The 15,158-nt window shown below is 36.6% G+C and overlaps 1 protein-coding gene across 7 annotated transcripts in view; it reads right to left on the reverse strand.

Moving 5' to 3' along the window:
• The window catches only part of LOC145293822 (uncharacterized), a 564,435-nt gene that overhangs the window by 472,729 nt on the left and 76,548 nt on the right, over positions 1–15,158 (reverse strand). Inside the window, exon 1 of one of the 7 annotated variants that reach the window (XM_080140459.1) lies at positions 9,596–10,167. The exons of 3 other annotated variants lie outside the window; for them this stretch is intronic. In XM_080140459.1, the coding sequence (XP_079996585.1) occupies positions 9,596–9,608 (13 nt within the window). In that variant the 5' untranslated portion in view covers positions 9,609–10,167. Of the gene's footprint in view, positions 1–9,177; positions 9,333–9,531; positions 10,168–15,158 lie in introns of those variants that run through there. 3 more of the 7 variants (XM_080140457.1, XM_080140458.1, XM_080140461.1) reach the window with 3 other exon arrangements.

Genomic DNA, 15,158 nt, shown 5'->3' on the forward strand with positions numbered 1-15,158 from the left:
GCATCTTCTATGATAAATCTGTCAATCACCAGAGGAATACCAAGGGCATCCACCCAAACTGTAAACTCACTCACGTCGACGACCAGATCCCTGGCACGGGGTCGTCCTCGGTCACAGCTTCCACCAGCATGCTTCACAGGGAGAGATCGCGCACCTCATCATCCCATCCCGTTGACATAGAAGTCGCACGTCGCTTTATGGCCACCACCGCCACTCGGAGCCACCCACACACACAGGGAAGTGGCCCACCAGTTTTCCGCAGATGGAAAAACTGCTCCGACGCGTGATGTTGAATGGAATTCCGGGATGTCACCACCTCTTCCCAGTCCATCTGCGCTGCCACTCACATGCAAGCCAAGAACTTTTGCTCCATCTTGCAGGCGTTCTGGCTCCTTGCACGACAGCCCAAAGCTCTTGGTGTTCTTTCACCGCCTGGGCAGACATGAAGCTCTCGTTCACAAAAGTTTTTGTGCACAGACATCAGCCCCCGGAGTCCTGCCTCGTATTGCACCCTGAGCTACACGGGAGGCAGATACTCCGCCAGCCGATTCCGCAAGGACACTGGTGGCTGGTTGTCCGACACAGCGAGCCTCCGCCAACGGTTAATACTGGGACCTCCCGTTTCGTTCATGCAGTGCAACATTTTTTGTGTATGACGGTTTGGGTGCATCCGGTGTCAACCAGCGCTGAACGCCAACACCCATCAACTCGCACTGTCACTACACTTGTTCAATGTTGCTTTGGGGAGGGTGCTAGCACCACGGCTTCCTCCTCTTGCTCGTTTCATGGACAATTCCGTGCTATGTGGCCTGGCTTGTCGCATCGGTGACAGCGTCCTCGTTTCCATGCTTCATAGTACGGGGTGCGCTTCACACCGCTTCTGCAGTTTCTGGCGAAGTGGTTGGGGCCACCACATTTGTAGCACCATGGGCTCTCTGTAGGCGATTCTAGTGCGTCAACCGCTGCCGAGACCTGCTCCACATCGTCCTTTAGGATGTTTTGGGCTCTAGCGAACAACTCCTCCAACCCAAGCTTATTGAGCTTCGTTGATGCCCGCAACAGCCGACTGGCGTCATCCGAGAGCCCAGACAAAAAGGCGCACGCTAATATTTGATTGCTTGCACTGCTGAAGGGAGCAGTAAGCTTCTTCAGGTCGGCCAGGTAGACGTCCACAGTCTCCTCTGACCCAATCCAACATTCAGAGAATTGCCTCCAGGCAACAAAAGGGTCCGCACAGAATGCTCCGTACAATGCTTGTTTTATCTGCTCCATTGTTGCCTCATCCCCAAGCTGCTGGTACACAGCATAAGTCCCCCTAGTGAGCCTCAATGGGATGACCATAGCTGGATCCTTAATTTTGCACAACCGGCAAACTCACCCAGCCTTCTCCAGCCATTCAACCACCGAAGGACCAGCTGGGGACCCGTCAAACTCATGTATCAGCTTCAGGTCGAATCTGTCCATGATGAAAAATGTATGCCGAAATAGCTTGACATTGAAAAGAAAAAAAAAGAGCACACAAAACTTCAACTCACTGCTGCAGCGTCGTTCGTCACTACTTTCTGTAGACTCGTTTTCACATCTGCCTCATCTGCTTCAGTGGCCTGTTTTTATAAAAGACAGAGTCCTCTAAATTTGCGTATGTGCACAAGAGGACACGAGATTCATTGAGACTGCATTGTTATATAATGCCGCAGGCGCCATCTTGGACCCTTTTCAGCATCATAACGCTGCGTCGGCAAAGTGCACATCGAGACCGTTTAAGACAATTTTCGCCACACGGCTACTTACACCTAACAATTATACGGTTAAAACATCTTTTCTTGGCGAAAAAAAAAAAGACTTTCTGTTGATAAATATTTTGCAAAATAAAAAAAAATTAAAAATTAAATACTAATATGAAATAAACATATTTTCGGCGGAGTTGTACAACCATGCGTAATTTCTATACTGATAGGTTTTTTGAATTTTTTCACTGGATTATTATTGATTGGACACTAATTAACCAAATTATGAAAAAAAAATTGAAAAGAATTCATTATTTCGACATTTGAAAGGAGTGCTCACTTTTTAGTTACAACGTTCTGGTAAATCAGTCACCCATATTGTAACCAATAAAAACGCGGCTATACCATAGAAAGTAAAAATGACAAGAGTCTACAACATTTGTAAGTCAAAAATATTTTTGTTTCTCAAAGAAAAAAAAATAGAATGAACATGACTTTTTTTTTTTTAATTGTTTTTTATGAAAATAAAGTTTCGAGTTTTTTGGGGTTTTTTTTAACTTATTTAGTTTTGGGGATTTGTATTTACTGTACACATATTCGAAAAAGTTGTCAAAAAACAAATATATAACAAATAAATGGTAAATATCACGAATTACAAGACACTCGAAAATTCCTTGAAAATTATGACTCTTCTAGGTTTTCGGGATTGCTGAAAACGAAAATAACATTTAAAATTACAGCAAATTAGTAGTTTCGAAGATATGAAGAAATGTATGTTTTAAAAAAGTTGGGGATCGCTTTCCTATAATAATTTAACGTAAAATGAACACCCACTTTGTGGCCACGATTTTTTTTTTCGGGTGGGGGGGGGGGGGATTTCTTTCCACCCTCGGAAAATCCTTTAAAATTACCACTTTTTGACGGACCGTCTTTTTAAAAATCTACCAAAAATCAGATAATTATCCGATCAATACGAAATTTTCAGCGATTATTAAGAGAAGAATGAACTTTATAACAGTGTACTTATTTTTCATAAACGATATTTATATATATATATTTTTTTTTTTTTTTTTTTTTTTTGGATAACCTTTATGGAAATGGTCCCAACGTCCGTCTCGTTCTGAGCTCAGGGAGAGGCCGTCTGACGTAGGCGGTGTCGAGGCAGAAAATTACCCCTTCAATAAAGTGCCCAGTTGTTAACTTAAGGAGAAAAAAACCCGTTCCAATAATTAGAATTTTTATTTTTTATTTTAAACAGTTCAAATAATTAGAATTTAAAAAATAAACAGTTCAAATAATTAGAATTTTACAAAATAAACTGTTCAAATTTTTGATAATTCAACAGTTCAAATAATTGAAATTTTACAAAATAAACAGTTCAAATAATTAGAATTTAAAAACAAAAAAAACAGTCCACATGATTAGAATAGTTCCACGTGGTTAGTTAACCCTGTAAAATTCTGTGATTTGTTTCACAATATTTGTAAAAGCATCTGTCTGTGACATATCGCATATTTTAGGGTTAGGGTAATTTTCTGCCTCGACACCGCCTACGTCAGACGGCCTCTCCCCAAACTCAGAACGAGGCGGACGTCGGGACCATCTCCGTAAAGGATAACCTTTTTTTTTTTTTACTTACAACCCCCCCCCTTGTTTTGAGGGTACAAATATGCTTAAAATAATCATCTGAAACTGAACACAACATATTGTGTTGTTGTAAGGGACAGAATTATAGATTTAAAAAAAAAAAAAAAAAATTGTTTGCATACCTTATTTTGACGTCTGAATATCAGAACTTCGATTGTGTTTAATTATCCCGCTTTTGAGTTTTGAAGTGTGAAATTCGGTGAATATGTTAAGTAAAATAATTAATTTAAGTTAAGCAAAAAAAAAAAAAAAAAATTTAATATTTATACGAAAAAAAAAAAACATTTTAAAATCTTTGATAAATAAATTAACAATTTTTTTTTAGCGAGCCGAATAATACATGACCATTATTAAACAGGGCATGCTTTGAAGAATCGATACAAAAAAAATTTGATAAATATTGTGCCCTTTGTGTTAAAAATAGCATCATTTTTTCGATCCCGTTTGCCACCTTTCGACTACGGTGGACCAAACGGACTGAAATAATTTTTTTTTATTCTGCTTTAAATTGCCCCCCCCCCCCATTTTGGGGAGCCTGGCCCCCACACACATACACATTAAAAACCAAACTCATACAAATGGTCACCCATCTTGTACTGGCCAGCCTCAGCGTTAATAATACATTGAAATTTTCGTCACTGAAAAATAAGTTTTTTTTGGCCTGTTTGGTCTTCCAAAGTTTGCTTTTTATCAACTACAACTCATTGTCGACCTAGACTCTAGATCGACGCGAAGTAACTGGTTGCCTATATGAATAAGTGGAATTATTTGAAATCCAGGTACTTATATTTTTGCATATTCTCATAGAAAATCATCCTAAATCTTAGACAAATAAATAAATTAATTATTTCAAAAACCTTTTTTTTTTTTAAATATTTATGTACGTTTTTTTGTGCAAGACAAAAAATGTCAATTGTTAACTTTTTGGGAAAATTAAACATTTAAAATTTAATTAAAAATAGTAGAAAAAGTTTTACATTATTCTGTTTTCTATATGATAAAATTCAGGGTTTTATCTTTCTAGAAAAAAAAGTTACTCAGAAATAATAGATTTTAATAAATGTAATTTCGTTTTAAAAAACAACAACTTGATTTTTCGGCCATTTTTGGCGGTGCCTATTTGCAGCTTCCGTTTACGCTACGCGCGTGCAGCATAAACGACGGCTTGCTTCACCAAGCCTTCTCACATGGCGTCAATCAAAGAAATTACGGACTGACATTTTTTAATGACTTACAATTGAAGAAATGTACAATAAATTGGGGGACCTTTTTTTTTTTTTTTTTTTGTTTCACGTAGTTTTTAATGCGGTTTACAAAAACATAAGCACCAAACATTTTTATGTTTTTCGTTCTTTTTTTTTGCAGGAGGAGGATTCAATTATAGAACTTATGTGGCTTAATGTGCTTCTGCAGTTTAGTTTACCGTTTTTCCGTAAGTAACGCACCGACATTTACCAATTAGAACACCATTTAACATTTTTCGAAGATTTTACTGTTTACATTATGGACGCGAGCGGGGGGGGGGGGCAGCACCACACACCCCCCTCCCCGCTCGCTCCCCCAATGTAAACAGTAAAATCTTCGAAAAATGTTAAATGGTGTTCTAATTGGTAAATGTCGGTGCGTTACTTTTTGAAAATTCTATGTTCTGGAAAAAGAAAAAAAAAAATTAGATTACAACTTGGTGTGCTTTGCTTTTCTTGCTTTATTTCTTTTTCATCTAATTTCAAATTTTCCGCGGAAGATTTGTACGGTGTATCAGAAATTTCGTGAAAATAGTGAATAATTCCACCCCATCTTTCCAAGCTTATAACTCCTCGAAAAATGTAATTCAAGCCCTAATTTTTTTTTTTCAATTAAAGGAGCAAGGACCAAGGTTTCATTAAAAAAAAAAAAAAAAAAAAAAAAAAAAAACGTGTTTTTTTTTTTTAAAAAAGGTTTTAAACTTCGGACTTTACAGGTAAATTTCTAAAAAACGTTTTTTTTTTTGTTGTTTTAAATTTGAATATATTATTTATTGACCTTTTCTCTTCAATTTGTGATATATAAGACTTTGAAACAAATTAATTATTTACTTTTTAATCGACATTTCAAAATGAGAGGCGTGAATTATTCGACCCCGTCTTTCCAAGCTTATAACTCCTCGAAAAATGTAATTCAAGCCCTAATTTTTTTTTCAATTAAAAGGAGCAAGGACCAAGGTTTCATTAAAAAAAAAAACAAAAAAAAAACAAAAAAAAAAAATAACGTGGTTTTAAAAAAAAAGGTTTTAAACTTCAAACTTTACAGGTAAAATTCTAAAAAAACACTACGTTTTTTTTTTGTTTTAAATTTGAATATATTATTTATAGAATTTTTCTCTTCAATTTGTGAGTGAATTAATTATTTACTTTTCGGTGAGTAAATTACTTATTTACTTTTCAATAGAAACTTGAAAATGGGGGGGGCGTGAATTTAAAAAAAAACGTTTGTCTAAAATATTATATTCGGTTTATTGGAAAGAACATAAAATTTCACATTGACCCTGGAAATATCGTAAAAATAGAATCAATAGAAAAATTTTGATAGATTTTTAAAGTTTAAAAATTGAAAAATATTGAGTTCGGAAAATTCATTACTGTTTTTTAAAAAGAAAAAATATATTTCTATTATTTTTAAAACAACTTTAATAGTTTATTTTGGAAGTATAATCCATAAAGAAAATAAATAACCCACTTTTAACAGAAATTACGAGATTTTTATATTTTATTCGCAGTTTCGTGTTAGGGGTGTCAAAAATTCCTACAAAAATTCTGATACACCTCGTCGTTGCTACAGCGCTCACGCAAGCTGCAAAATAGTGGAAAGTGGTTCACTGGTTCAGGGGTTAATACTATGCAAACGTAAATTTGCACAAAGTTTCACTATCAGATTCATTGTCAGCGACCTAAAAAGACAAATTATAGTGGTCGGTGTTCTGTTGTAGCGTATCTGGACAAAAATGTTGGTGCTTATGCACTTATGTTACCGTTATTTTTTATGGTTTAAGTGCCTTCTCAAATGTTTGAAGTGTTTCTATAACTATAATCTCTGGCAAAAAAAAAAAAAAAAAAAAAAAAAACTCCCCTCCACCCCAAAAAAATAAAACATAAAATAATCCGAAAACAGCAAAGTTCAAGCAAAAGAACAAAAACAAAAAGGCCAATTGTCAAGTTGGTCTCATTTCGTTTTCCGGCAGGCTCGATCCGACTTTTTGATCACCCGTCTGGTCGGCCATATTAGATATTCATCGTTAGTGATTTAGACGAGACATACACATTTAAATCATGATTTTCTCTAGTTCAGATGGGTGCAGTAAATAAACTTTTAACTCGAAATGACCCCTAATGTACTAATGTATAACATAAGACACAGAAAAGAAACATTTATAATGCGTACACAGCTTTATTTTATCATATAACCACCGTACGCACTCAATGGATTTTACCTAAAAATGTATCAATATATAATTGTAAAAACATTTCTTGTATAAAATGTATCAATGCATAATTATAAAAACATTTATTGCATAAAATGTATCAAAATATAATTGTAAAAACATTTATTGCATAAAATGTATCAAAATATAATTGTAAAAACATTTAAAAGTCTGCGTAAAAAATATAATTTTAATAAAACAATTTTGTAATGAAAACATTGGATTTTTATAAAGGTGCTAATGCTATTTTTTTTTTGTATTTCCAAGTTTAATTAAAGTTTTATTATGCTTTTTTTTTGTACTCATGCACTTATTGATCCGTGCTGAAATAATAACGTTATTATTTAAAAAGCCATTCTTAACATAGGGAGGAAAGAACCGCCGACAAGTTTTGTGGTAAGTAAATTTCAAGAACCGCCGATAAGTTTCATAAAAGAAAAAGTCGATAAAAGTGACACAAACAGTAAAACAGTAAAAAAAAAAAAAGATATTATTAATAAATGTGTAGTAATGTTTTATTTCAATATTCATAAACATAATGTTTTATTTCAATATTCATAAACATTAACGTTGTCATTTAAAAAGAGTAAAAAAGAAAGTTTTAAAAAGTCGATAAAAGTGATTAAAAGTGATTAAAAGTGAGATATTATTAATAAATGTGTAGTACTGTCTTTAAACAGTAAAACAATGTCGATAAAAAGTGTTGTTACTATGGCAATTAAAACATGTCCTTTGCGGCTGCGCGAGAAACGGGAGACATCGTTGTTTTTGGAGGGTGTTTGGCAGGGAACTCTTACCGCGACCAGTACCAAAAAGCATATCATAAAACTTTAATTAAACTTGGAAATACGATTTAAAAAATAGCGTAGATCAGTAAATGCCTTCATTAGCATCGTTTTTTTTGGGGGGGGGGGTTGTACTATATCTACCTCATTAATTTTCTATTTTTGAGCGATTATCGAAACTATGTCGGACATTTTTTGTTTAAAAGTTACACTCCACGTCACTTGTTTTTGGTTTTTTTTTAACTAAATAAAAAATAAGTTAAACCACTAAAAACTTACAAACACTTAGAAAAATCTTTTTTTTTTAACAGTAAACAAAAACAATTTTTTTTAAATATAACGGGATGTGTATTCTCTTTTAAAAACAATATCTCTTTCAATAACGTTCATAAAATGTGTTTTCAACTGATAATAATGGACCAGTTTTCCTACTTAGCAAAAATGAACGAGTTTTCCGAAATTCCACCGTAGTATAAACATCCCCAACCTCCGCATGTTAAGAACGGCTTTCGAGGTTCGGGGTGTTTAATCCGAAAGCCGTTTTTAATATGAGGAGGTTGGCGTGTTTATACTACGGTGGGGTGGGGTTAGTCCTTTCCGGAAGTAATCATTATCTAGTTTAATTTTTTTTTTTTTTTCATGCTTCGATCATAGTGTAAAATACTGATTCTTTTCTTGGCCTTCGGGACAAGATCAAAGTGTAGTATCTGTTCTTCAGATGCTGCACTTCTATTTCTTGTTCTCTTTCGGTGGAGGAGAAATCCTTCACGACTGAGACAATTTTTATTTTTGTACCTTTTCTCCACGTTAAAAAACGACCCTGGTGTCTAACTCTGTCCCGTGGGGAGGCATAGTAAATAGGTACTGATTTCTCCCTCTGATTCTGACAAGTGCCAGAAAAAATGGCGTCTCCATTTTCGGCGATAAACTGTAGTAGTATCTATTATAGGTGCGGGTTTGATTTGAATAAACATGTTACATTGAATAAAAACACGAAAAATATAGCCAGTTTGGTAGAAAAGTAACTTATCTTGCCTTTGATATCATTTATACAAACCCGTTTTTTTATTATTCAATTGTAAGGATAGGTACAAAACACCCTCCCCATGTTAAGAACGGCTTTTTAAATAACGTTATTATTTACGTCCGGATCACTCTCTGCACTAGTACCCTATTATAATGATGATAATTCGTTTAAGAATGTCTCCGTAATTAATGTGATAAATTCTTTCAGTTAAAATATTTGTTGGAACATGTTTCGTCAGGGACGCCAAATCAGCTACAACCGTCTAGAAAACACCGAAAGTAAGGCAGCAATGAAATGTCTCGAGAAATATGCCGGATAACCCTTCTCCATGAAAATTACTATTGTGCACAAGCGCACAATAGTAATTCCGTCTTAAAAGATGAAGACGGAATTACTTTTGTGCACTCGTGCGATCTAGCATTACTAATTATTTTAGTTTCAAATAAATTTCGGATTTAGTCAAACTTTCTAAACTAAAAACTATACATTAATAAATAGATGTTTGAATTTAAAAATGAAGTGTAAATTACTAACCAGAAACATCTAGGCCGCTCTCTTTTGGCGTTTCCATTATTTACATATTTATTTTTTACTTGTCAAAGATGGCGAGAAACAGAAATAAAGTTTTATAAAAAAAAAAAAAAAACTCCGGAGAATAGTTACTTCCTCTGATTATCAAGTTACAGGAACAATTGAAAAACAATTTTCACAAAACGAAACGAAAATTCCGCACATGGTACATAACGCAAAATATTTATTTTGATAAATTGTTATTTCTTTCCGTCTTAACAATCACCTTTAAAATGACGACTCCAACGGTTTTCGAGCATGCTGAAAACGAATATCACATTTAAATTTGGCGCAAACAAGTAGTTTTTTGGTACTGACCATATGCAAGCATGCACGTAGTTTTGACGCGCGTGCGTGTAAAACAAAACCGTGACATACGAACCGAGTTTCGCCATTTTTTTTTTCTCTCTCGGTTATAAGTTGAGATAGGATTAAATGTAATTTGGGTTTTGGTACTTCAAGGAGAACTGCTGTTGGTCTCTCCGTAAACTTTTTTTTGTTTTTGTTTTTGTTTTTTTAATAACTGCTTCCTGAAAACGCATGCGCAAAATATTTGCATGGGTTCATTGAATTTCTATCACTTTTGCCTACTTATTTTAATCGAACGACAACGTGTCTATTTTTTATTGCATGAATTAAAAATATAATAAATTTAAAGAAAATAAAAACAAGCTCGAAATAAAAATTAATCTTTACTGTCAATTCCGGTTTGGCGATGGACGCAACAGCAAAGACATCATTTTTTTTTTTCACGTTCTTTTCCTCCTTCACGGTAATGGTTCACTTTTTTTCTTTTTTTTTTTTTTTCAACGCCGGGCAACCAGGCTAGTTTAATATAAAATTAAATAAAAAATACCTTTTGCGCATGTTTTCAGGGTGCAGTCATTAAAAAAACGTTTACGCAGGGTCCAAGTTCCCCTTGAAGTATTTGGGTTTTGTGCTCTCACTCACTCACTCACTCACTCGTTCACACACACACGCTCGTGCACAAATAAACGAACGTTTATTAATTTTAATGACATAATTTCAAATACGACCACACGCTTTTCTCACAACAACAAAAGTAAAAATTTCTGGCGGACGTACTTGAAGACAGTATCATGTGACACAAGCGACCAATGAGAAAATTTAAAAGATTGTCTTTTTAACGCTTTTCCAAAAACCAAATACCAACAGCAGCAATCTTGTGCTGGTGCCGGTTCAAAAAATATTTAAACGCAACAAACATTCTTCTTCTCTCTTTTTCCCTTCTTTCTTCCTCTCTTCTTGCTCCGACGTGACACGAGAAAATGCCTATCGTTTTCACCTCATCGTCGTTTTCAAATCTGTCGAAACACACGCCACGCACGCACCCAAAAATCACACTTATACACACCCATTTCCGTACATTTTTTATAGGAATTAATAACAACGGACTACTTTCCTCATGGGACTTTTGAATAAGGCGATAAAATTTTACCGCTGCCACATTTACCTAAATTCATTTTTTTTTTTTTAAGTTTTAAAAATAGAAACTTAATTTAATGTTTAATCACTGGCAACCACTGCTTTTTATTTTCTTGCACCAAAACGATTTTCCTCGTTATACAGAAAATTGACAAAATTGATTTACAAATTTACATTTAAAATAATTAAATAAAACTGTTTTTATAATATGAACATTGGGTTTGTTTTGCAATAGACTTTAAAACGTTTATTCGGTCATACCAATCAGGTGCTTATTGCCCCATCTTGAAATAACTTTATTGATGAATATTATATTTACTTAATTTAAAGTCTGTCTCTACTTTAAAAAGAAAAAGAAACAATTTCCAGATTTAAAATTATAACACTCAGCGCAGACTAAGACTATAATTTTGTGGTTAATTAATTTAATTATAATTTTTGTGGTTAATTAATTTAATTATAATTTTTGTGATTAATTAATTTAATTATAATTTTGTGATTAATTAATTTAATTATTTTGTGATTAATTAATTTAATCATAATTTTGTAGTTAATTAATTTAATTATAATTTTTGTGGTTAATTAATTTAATTATAATTTTTGTGGTTAATTAATTTAATTATAATTTTGTGGTTAATTAATTTAATTATAATTTTTGTGATTAATTAATTTAATTATAATTTTGTGGTTAATTAATTATAATTTTTGGCGAAGCATTATCGTCAAATTTGAGTTCAAGTTAACCTTGCATCTATTTTCCACCACATGGTGGCTCGTGCCATTTTGAAATAGAATTTTTTTTTTCTCTTCTCTGCAAACATTTACTGCAAACCTGTATTTTGAATACTTCTTAGAGAATAGGATTATTTTCTTTTAAATAATTCTTTTTTTGTTTGTTTTTTTTTTCTTCTATTATTAATTTAATTACCTTGCCTATTTAAATATAAATAGGTTGATAATTAGAGAGGAGGTTAGGTTTTATTCTCTCCTTCATATTTTTTTCTCATTTGTTCCATCTTGTGGATATTGCCTGGTTTAGCAAAGGTCTTTTATAATTTCCTGTCTTCCTTTTCACGTTAATTTCGTTGTCGCTAATCATTCTCAGTCTACATGACATTTCTAATAATCATAATGGCAGCTTCTAAGAATTTATATGCCAAGATTGAAGCTAAAAAGTGCCGTATCATGAATAGCCATGCTAAAAGACAATAATCCATTTCTGACCTCTATCGAGTCGAGTGCAGCGAATATGGGAAAATGGTTAGGTGAATTGGACGACCTTTTTGATCAGATCATTTTAAAGTCCTCTCAGGAGGAGAGACTGTCGCTTTGTCAGGATTCAGTACAATTTTCTTCGAATATTAGGGAAGAATTGCATGAATTGAAGTCTGGCCGTGAGGTTAAAAACGCAGTTTCTCTTCAGCCTTTCAGGTTGGACTTGGAATGTGCAAATTTTATACCTTCAATTTAAGAGAAACAGTAAATTGCTTCTCCTTAAATCTAAGTTAAAGAGCCTATGATTTAATCTCAAATATATGACTTAATCTCAAATATGGATGGTTCCTCTGATAATTATACTGTAGCCTTGGATTGTTTGAAAGAAAACTTCCTGAATGTCTCTTATCAAGGATCGAATCTTGAAGGAAATTATTCCTCAGACAGTGCAGATAACAGAATTGGAAGAACTCAAAACTTTTGTAGAGCAAGTTAAACTAAACTTGTCTGCTGAATTGAAAAAATCTTTCAGGAGAGATTTTTCACAGAAGGCTCTACTTCTGAATCAATGGTTACTCACATTCTGTTTCACAAGTTCCCTATTAATCTCAGAAGGGAATAATTGTCAAGCATGAAGGAGTGTTATCCTTCATTTATATCTATTATTGTGGTTAGAAGCAAGAAAGAGAAGTCTTACCGTGGGTGCTCAGCGAGTGAGTACAGGTGAAGAAAAGGAAGAACAAACATGGCGGCCAGCATTTTTATTTCGTCCGTTCTCGCATAATCTCGTGTGTGCGTGAAGATAGAACCTATAAAACGATGTTCATTTCTGGGTGCTGCGAGATGATTCCCGGCCAGCCAAGAGAGAAGAGACAGAGGACTGTAGCGATAATCTTTCTTGAACATTCCGTTTGTGTATTTGAGGTGAACCCCCCCCCATTTTACGTCAAGCTATTTCGGCGATGGCCAACGCAGGTTTAAGCAATATGATTAAGCCTTTTAATGGCGACGGTGATGTGGTGGCGTGGCTTAAAAAAGTGGACCTTGTAGCAAGGATTCAGAAGCTGGATGATGTGGCCGCAGTAATACCACTGTTTCTGGAAGGGGACGCACTGGCCCTCTATTTGGAGCTCAGCGAGCGGGAACAGGGTGATGCAGACGCCATCAAGGGTCGACTGATCGAAGCTTTCGCAGAGGGGCCTTTCGAGGCCTTTAATAAGTTGAAAGAGAAGAGGTGGACTGGTGAATCTGTGGATGTCTATGCGAATGAGATAAGGAGATTGGTTGAGTTGTCGGGCATCAGAGGACATGCCACGAGTCACGTAGTCAAGATGACTTTTGTTACCGGGTTCCCGGAAGAAATATCGAAAAGGTTGCAGCAGGTACCGGGGGTGGAGACGCTGGATGTGAGTGAGCTGCTTAGAACTGCGAAAATTTTAGTGAGCACCCAGCCCACGGAGCCTGGAGGAACGACAGCAACGGTACAGCAGGATGTGGGCAGGAATCTGCCAAACCCGGGGATCGCATGTTTCGAATGCGGGGGACCACACATGAGAAGAGACTGCAGGAAGTTCTTGCAACGGACAGTGTGTTACAAATGCAATCGAAGAGGCCATTTAGCGGTAAAATGCACAAGTTCGGGAAACTGGCGAGAGGAGGCCGACGCGCCAGCGGCCGCCCCGATTCGAGAATAGAGGCGCACCCGCAGCAGATGCCCAAACAGAAGATTGCGGTGGAAGGACGGGAAATTATGGCCCTGATTGACACTGGCTGCACCACTACCATGGTGCACACTACCCTGGTCGGAAGATGGAAAGGGAAGGGAGAAGTAGTGGCATTCGATGGGTCGCGAGTGAAGTGTCGAGGGAAGAAGACCGTCACTATTGATATTGCTGAACGTCAGATGAGGGTCCATGCAATTGTCACTGATCGCCTGGTGCCTGGTGTCCAAGCCATCATTGGAATGGATGTTATATGCCGCCTTGGAGGTGTTACCATCACATGTGACAATGTGAGGTTCGGACTAGCTGAGTGCGCGGTGACGGAGAACGCTCCCAGAGGGATCAACAAGGCCGGGGAGGAAAGAAAATTGTCGATCAAAGATCAGGACTTCCGAGCCGAATTCGACGGAGAGCGGTGGACGGTGGAGTGGGCATGGAAACATCAAGCGCCATCGCTGACAAACAGGGTGGCGTGCTACACAAATTCGCTTAGAGGAGGGGCGAGAAAGGAGTTTGAGCAGGAAGTCGACCGATGGATTGAGGAAGGGATACTGATGCCTTGGACGGATGATGTGGAGTCGGGCATTTTGCCGTTGATGGCCGTTCTGCAAACAACTAAAGGGAAAGTAAGACCGGTCCTGGATTTCCGAGAGCTGAACGGCCATGTTAAGTGCCATACAGGAGGCGACACCGTAGATGTGTGCAGTGAGACTATTAGAGAATGGAGGCAGATGAATGGCGCATCTACATTGGTAGATCTAAAATCTGCCTATTTGCAACTCCATGTTGCCAAGAAGCTCTGGAAATATCAGTTAGTCAAGTACAAAGGCAAAACCTACTGCCTTACACGAGTAGGGTTCGGGTTAAATTCGGCACCCAAGATTATGTCAACTATCCTCAGGAAGATTCTGGAGACAATGGGAAAGGGAGATGGGGTAGTGAGCTCATACATAGACGACATTCTGGTGAATGAAACTGTGGTAACTGCCAAGGAGGTGGTAGCTCATTTGAAGAAGTTCGGGTTGGTCGCCAAAGAGCCGGAAAAATTAGACGGAGGGGCTGCTTTGGGCCTAAAACTGAAACGAGGTGCGTCAGGCGGCCTAGAGTTTCTCAGGGGAAACGAAATCCCACAACTGAAGCAGGAGCTCAACAGACGTGAACTTTTTTCCATATGCGGAAAGTTGATCGGACATTACCCCATTGCTAGCTGGCTTAGACCAGCATGCAGCTACATAAAGAGACACGCCGAAGGACAAGGATGGAATGATAAGGTGGGAGAAAGAACGGTCGCCATGATGGAAGAGCTCCTGAAAGAAGCAGAACGGCAAGACCCAGTCCGGGGAACCTAGAACATACCGCGAACATTGGATGGAGTCGTGTGGTGCGATGCGAGCAGCATTGCAACAGGGGTCGTTTTGGAAATTGGAGGAGTAGTTGCAGAAGATGCAGCCTGGTTGAGGAAAAAGAATGACGTCAGCCACATCAATGTGGCGGAATTAGACGCGACAATAAAAGGAGTCAATCTGGCCTTGAAATGGGGACTACGTGACATCTGCATCAAAA

The sequence above is a fragment of the Euprymna scolopes genome, chromosome 15, assembly GCF_053919585.1.
Source record: "Euprymna scolopes isolate OS-2025 chromosome 15, ASM5391958v1, whole genome shotgun sequence".
NCBI classification, from domain to species: domain Eukaryota; kingdom Metazoa; phylum Mollusca; class Cephalopoda; order Sepiida; family Sepiolidae; genus Euprymna; species Euprymna scolopes.